Here is a 7,174-nt window from a genome sequence, read left to right on the forward strand (position 1 = left end):
AACCAAGAAGCAAATAAGCTGCGCACTTACAAGTCATTGACCTCAATTGAGGATGTTTCTTATTGTAATAACTATGCAAAATCTCAAATTACCAAGAAGAAAATAAGCTCCACACTTACAAGTCATTGACCTCAATTGAGGATGGTTCTTATCGTAATAACTATGCAAAGTCATTGACCTCAATTGAAGATGGTTCTTATTGTAATAAATATGCAAAGTCATTTACCTCAATCGAGGATGGTTCTTATTGTAATAACTGTGCAAAATATGTAATTAGAAAAGTTGAAATTGATCAAAATATGCAGATCAATGCTAAAAAAACCATCGTTTGTATGTTTCATGACTTAGATTAAAGAAAAATGGTTGAAAATTTGGGTTGCCTTGACATTAACTACCGAGGTTTTAAAAAGTTTAGGTGTAAATTGATTGATGTATAGATTTTGGATCGCATTATTAGCAAAATATATTTTTCTAATAATGAAAAGGACTGCCTAACCATAGTGCTCTTAATCGTGTGCCAAATTTTTTGTGACTCAAAAGGATGCAAAGAAGGCGTGTGGAGATTTGGAGGGAATTTCGTTAGTGTGAAGGGGCACTAAAAGGGCTCAATTGTGGGTGCTACAAAAAGGAGGAGCTGACATTGGGCAAAGAAGCACATGGTTGGGGGGGCAATAGTCGGTGTGAACCTTAGTAAAATGCAGATGATTTTTGTGGGTGGTCACGGCTCACGTGTACAGGACGGGTCATAAGTAAGTGGGCCCAAGGATCGCACGGGAGGGCCAGCCATCGTATGGACAGGAGGAGAGGGTGACGTCGGCCGGCCAAGATAGCCGAGAAAACAAAAGGCCAGATTTGACGACACGCCGAGCTTCCTACGCATGGCTGAATAGAGCGGAGGCCAGGTTGACGGTGCTTCCCTGTGCTCCCTCCAATTTGGCGGGGCCCCCGCAAATATGGAGGCGTTGCCGCTAGATCTGCGGCCTTGGCTTCTAACTCCAAAGTCCACATGGCACAAGTTCACACTAGCTTATGTACACTATAAGTCTATATAACTATACGATCCCTGACTCCTTCCTGCGTGCCCTGCTGAGTACTGCGCTGTCTCGTGCTTCGTCTTCTTTATTGCCACAGCAAATCTCCACTGTTTTCCCTGCAGTTCTCTTCTCCTCTGCTCATTTCCACCCAGCCATAGCCAAGCTCTAGGTGAAAGACTGCAATTCTGTGTCTCTCCTCTGCCTCTCTCTCTCTCTCTCTCTCTGCCCAATTCATCCTTCGAGGTGCCCAATCAAACACAAGCATTGCAATCTCCCCGTATTCTTTTGCCAGTTCGGCCATGGCATCCATTGATGCATGCAAGCATTCCGCTCAGTGTGATAAACTCCTGGAATCCATGAGAGCCCTGCGCCCTCTGCTGGGCTCTGCTTCGAACAACCATGAAGTTTTCCCTGGCTACATGAAGAGCAGCCCTATGGGGGTCTCCTCCCCCACCACCATCTCCACTGAGGATCTGGACATCCTCGACAGCCCCACCATTCTGAGCTCCCTGGAGCAGGAGATGCTCCTCTCCAGCCTGGGCGGCGCCGCCTCCTCTGCTCCCATGGACATCAACTGTGATGACTGGAACTTGCCCTCAGAGGGCAACTTCACTGCATGGAAACTCCATGAATTTCAAGACCAAGCTGACCTTTCTATCTTGCAACATCCCTCTGAGCCCATTCCAACTGACACCGCTGTGAAGACTGTTACCGCCGTGAAATCTGATGCCTGCAAGTCTTGGCTCAGCTGGAGCATGGAGAAGGAGGCCGCGTCTCCCTCTCCCTCTCCCTCTCTCCATGCGGAGAGAAAGAGCTCATCTCTGGCACCAAAAAAGGATGGGTTTAAGAGACCCAAGTCTGCTAATGACCTCCTCAAGCAGCTGGAATCTTCAGACAACAGCGACGCCATGGATGATGATGATGATGGGGACAAGCCCAGCCCCAACGGTAAGAGCCCCATGTCCAAGAACCTTGTCTCTGAGCGGAGGAGGAGAAAAAAGCTCAATGAGAGGCTCTACTCCTTGAGAGCAATTGTCCCCAAGATCAGCAAGGTGAGAGCACAATTTTTCTACTCGAAGGTTAATGTATGTAGAATGGTCACTAATGTGGGCGATTGAGAGCCTGAGTGCATGAGATTCTTTTAGTTACTGTGTGGATTATACTTGAATATTAGGTAGATGTATGCATTCATTGTGGTGCTCTTGTGCTATATCTCTCTTTTTTGTATACAGTATTTGGCAGTAGACATCCCACATGTGCTGAGCCTGGGTTCATTTCTCAGGAGATAATACATATGCTTTATCTTACGCCATTATTCCGTCATGTTTTGCAGATGGACAAGGCTTCAATTGTGGGTGATGCCATAAACTATGTCCAGGATCTTCAAAAGCAAGTTGAGGTTATGCAAAGTGACATCCTCACCCTTCAATCAAGTAGAGATGGCAGTGTAGAGGGTGACAGTGCCAATGATGGCATGGCTTCCATGCGACCGGCGGCGACGAAATTCCCAGAACACAAGATTTTAGAGGTATGTAGATTTTAGGAATTCAAACGCAGGTCTTAGTTTTGCTTTACCAGGGGTGGCTTGAGAGAGGTTGTCCATGGAAACGTTGAATTTGTGGGTTGCTCATTTTGAAGTGTGTGGTTCTTTGCTGCAGCTAGATGTCTCCAAGATGGAAGAGCAAACTTATCACCTCAGAATACATTGCAAGAAAGGCCCTGGGGTTCTGGTGCAGCTCACAAGGGCACTAGATGCCTTAGACTTTGAGATTGTGAATGCAAATCTCACATCAGTCAGCGACCACATCCTTAACACCATAGTCATGAAGGTAATACAAGACATATCATCCTTTTGTAGGTCTCATGCAATGTGGGCAAGGAGGGCGTTGTCAAGCCCAAGTGTGAGGCCTTCTGAAGCTTAATTTAGGGTTTGAAAGACAAGCATGTACTGTGGGACTTGTGGAGCTCTAATGGTGGCAATGTGTTTGCAGGTGAAGAATGCTGAGATGCTAGAACCAGAGGAGTTGAGAGAGATGGTACTAGAAGTGGTTCCCAAGTTTGGTTTGAGTCTCTGATAGTGATTAGCTTTTTTTGGAAGGGGGCTTTAGGAAGGTGGGGGGAGAGTGTGTGCATTGGGCAAACAAAGGTGGTGCAAAGGCCTGGCTGCCAAGTGGACATTTGCTTTAATGATGTGGGTTCAGCAGCCCATATGATTGCACTCAACACAGCCGGCTGCCACAAAGAAAAGAAAAAAAATGCTCCCTTCGTGACCCCACATGGACGCCACGCGTGTCAAGTGGCGCCTCCGTCGTGTATAAATTTATTCTAGTTTAATTTTCCTTCTCGAATTTCACCTTCTTAGCCGTCATTAGCATAGACTATGGTTTGTTATTCCAAAGAAAAATGTCTTGTCTGATTTTGAATTATAAGCCACATGCTTAAATTTGTACGTACCATTGAATCAAGAAGCTTTTCGTGCAAGGATCACTGTTCTTTTTTGGTCCGTCCTTGCTCAACTGTGTGCGTAGAATTCTGAGAATTGTTATTTGTAAAAGAGTACTTTTTTTAATGGACTTAATCATATACTTGTTTAAAAAAAAGGGAAAATACCGTATCTGCTATGTAATCATCAGTCCCTTTTCTTTTTCTAATACAAAACCCCTGCTTTAAAAAAAAAAGGGAAAATAAAGTGAGAGAGTGGTAGTGATTATAGGAATTGGGTATAATGAATATAATACAGAGTGACACGACAATTTTTTACGAATAGATATTTAAAACCTGTTTTTTTTTTCCCTCAATAGTGCGCCTTCTCCCAAGACCAACTTATCAAACATGTCTTTGCTAAAAATGAAAGTGTCCTTGATTTTTGCTTAACGAATTTTAAAAATGAAAATATTGTTTTTTCTTTTTCCTTACATATATGGTTATACATATATGTATATATGTATATATACACACATACATATATGTATGTGTATGTGTGTACATACATACATACATACATACATATATATATATAGAGAGAGACTCCAAACAAACTTATCAAACATGTCTTTGCTAAAAATGACAGTGGCCTTATTTTTTGCTTAAGGAATTTTAAAAATAAAAATATTGTTTTTTCTTACATATATGGTTATATATAATATATATATATATAATATTTCAAATCCTAGAAGGAATTTTAAAAATGAAAATATTGTTTTTTCTTTTTTCTTACATATATATATATATATATATATGTATATGTGTATATACATATATGTATACGTGTGTGTGTGTGTGTGTGTGTGTGTGTGTGTTTGTATATGTGTATTATATATATATATATATATACACACACACATACACACACACATATATATACATATATACACATATATACATATACATATATTATATATATATATATATATACATATATATATATATACACATATATATATAAACTCCAAACCAACTTATCAAACATGTCTGTTGAAAATGAAAGTGTTCTTATTTTTTGCTTAACGAATTTTAAAAATAAAAATATTATTTTTCTTTTCCTTACATATATGGTTATATATACATACATGTATATATATATTTATGTATATACATATATATGTACATATATATATATACATACATACATACATACATACATATATATATATATATAATATTTTTCAAATCCTAGATTAATAGGAGCTTGTCCCACTCTCTCTCTCTCTTACCATAGCACAAAAAATAAAACGTCCATTTCCTATCAACGACAGGGAATGCATGACGTCGCCGTCCAACGTGGTATGCAATTGACGCATCTCCCTATAAAGAAAAGAGAGAATTATTGATAAAACATTAATTAAAAAATTACCATAAATCAATTATAGTTATAGTTAATCTTACCTGTCACAAATGAAGATTGAAATAGAGCTTTGTCCAGCGCCACAAAATACTCGTATCGAAGGGAGAAAATCATGTACGTACGGAATAAGGTCCAAGCCTCTGGTATAGAGAGAGTAAGGTCCAAGCCTCTGGTATACAGAATCCCTCAAAAGAGACAACACATCTCTCTGTGTCATAGTTAGTGTCACAAACATACTCTTTTGTAAATAAGTATACTCCCAACTCCTCATCGAGAACACTAATCCCATATCTTTCAATGCCCTCCTCCACAACTTTGACCATGAAAAAAACCACCACAGGCAAAATCCTAAAACAAACAAGAAATTAAGAAGTTATATAAACAAACATGGAAATCTTGAAAGAATTTCTTGTAATTTACGCACCCATCCTTGTGGCCATCTATCATAATCCCAGCAACATGTTGATGAGGAAGGGGTGCACACCAAAGAGGTGGCTCTATAAATAAAGTAAGTTATATATGTCGCACTAAAAAATCATTAAAAAAATAATGAATAGATACCAAAAAATGGATATGAAGTTGTAAACCTTCAACCCTCGACTCCAACATATCCAAAGTGAATAGAATGTTATACATGATTGTCCCTAAAACAAAACAAAACTTTTTAGAATATATACATAAAACAAAGAACAAAGAGCCACGAAAACTCCTTTGGCATGCATCCTCCTTTGTCATACGGCAGGGGAAAGGATGTGCTTAATAGGAAAGATACACATGCATACAAAAAGACACATACAAAAAATTAGAACACATAACTTCAATACGTTACCTGAAATAATTAGACACATACAGAAAATTAGAACACATAACTTCAATACGATACCTGAAATAATTACCTAGAAGCATCCAAGATCCACGCATAAACAAGGTTACTTATTTGTAAGCCAAGCAATAAGGTGGATATCCTCCCCCAAGTTAGAGACCATAACTGAAAGAACGTTCTGGTAAAAAAACTATAGCTATCAAATCAGGTCGATCACATACACACTGTCTCGGAAGTAAAGCATCTAAAACCTTTTACCAGTTTTGATTGCATGCAAAAGTAATAAATAAATCAAGTTTGCCCTTGGAATGGATAACTGCCATTGCATTTGATCTATTTTTCAAGTCCACCAATAAAACTCGATGGTAAATGGTTACAATTAGACATGTAACAAATTGCTTTTAGGAAGTTCTTATTGCCATATGCAAAACTTCCTTATATACAACATTAATAGTACAAACCGTCTCTCGACCACTCACATTGGTCTCACAGCAGGTAGTATCTTGAAGAAATACTTTAACAGCATTCGATGATTGCACACGTGAGAAAGCAACATATAACTGTCCATGACTAAATACTGGAGTTGCCAAGTATAATCCTAAAAGAGACATTGTTTGGCCTTGTAATTTATTTATTGTCATGGCAAATGCGAGTCGACGCCTTTGCTTCATATCAAATGGAAGCTGCAATATACTTGGAATGAAAGTTATTCTTGGAATGAAAACCCTATCTCCAATGTTAGTCCCATTAATAATTTTGGCCTCTAACACCTTTGTATGAAATTCCTTGCATATTAATTGAGTACCATTGCATAATCCCTCTCGAGGATTTAGATTATGCAATAAAATTATTGGAGCATTTCTTTTCAGAATCAGTTGATGAGGTGGATAACCACCACCAAGATTAAGATTGTATAGGTACTCTGTTGCATATAAAAAGCACTGTTATTAACTGAATCTGCACTCAAGTACTCCTTGCTCTCCCCAGGCATGGCATCCAGTGCACTGCTTTTGATTGCATCAACTTCAAGGTTTCGAGGTGCAAGAATAGCACGCTCTCTAAATTACGATGCATAATCTACAACACTTAGAAGCCCTATATACATCCATTTAATCATGTCCTCCATAGACCCTCTCTCTAAAAGCATTTTTGATGGAATTGACACAATACCTTCTTTTGTTCGCTCCCTCTCTGTTCCTTTGCCAATGTTCTAGAACCCACTATATGAATTCATGCTCTGTTTAGTTATTACCATTTCGAAGTACCCGCATGTTCTGTGTAAGCTTCAATACTGTAGTGTCTCTCCATATTTGTGAGTGACATAATGTGGCATTAACAATGTCCTCTCGTCCTCCCTTTGGAACAACTGGCAAGACCTGCCTAAAATCTCCACCAAACAATATGACCTTTCAACCAAAAAGCTGATCACTGCCCATGATGTCTCTTAATGTCCTGTCCAAGGCTTCAAAGGCA

At 39.1% G+C, this 7,174-nt stretch overlaps 1 protein-coding gene across 1 annotated transcript; it reads left to right on the top strand.

The window, feature by feature from the left end:
• Positions 1-1,055: 1,055 nt before the first annotated feature.
• Positions 1,056-3,537, top strand: LOC147619016 (uncharacterized). The gene is made up of 4 exons (XM_086774229.1): positions 1,056-2,086; positions 2,368-2,562; positions 2,693-2,863; positions 3,026-3,537. The coding sequence occupies exons 1-4, from the start codon at positions 1,334-1,336 to the stop codon at positions 3,107-3,109; spliced, it is 1,203 nt and encodes a 400-aa protein (XP_086630355.1). The 5' UTR covers positions 1,056-1,333; the 3' UTR covers positions 3,110-3,537.
• The last annotated feature ends 3,637 nt before the right edge of the window (positions 3,538-7,174 follow it).

This window comes from Cibotium barometz, chromosome 34 (assembly GCF_041138505.1).
Source record: "Cibotium barometz isolate CiBa-2024 chromosome 34, ASM4113850v1, whole genome shotgun sequence".
Lineage (NCBI taxonomy): Eukaryota > Viridiplantae > Streptophyta > Polypodiopsida > Cyatheales > Cibotiaceae > Cibotium > Cibotium barometz.

What these genes read in the sequence shown, in the direction of transcription:
- LOC147619016 (XM_086774229.1), top strand. Translation starts at nt 1,334, where the DNA reads ATGGCATCCATTGATGCATGCAAGCATTCCGCTCAGTGTGATAAACTC. An exon ending in TTGTCCCCAAGATCAGCAAG is followed by an intron (nt 2,087 to 2,367) that starts GTGAGAGCACAA and finishes CATGTTTTGCAG; the next exon opens with ATGGACAAGGCTTCAATTGT. An exon ending in TTAACACCATAGTCATGAAG is followed by an intron (nt 2,864 to 3,025) that starts GTAATACAAGAC and finishes ATGTGTTTGCAG; the next exon opens with GTGAAGAATGCTGAGATGCT.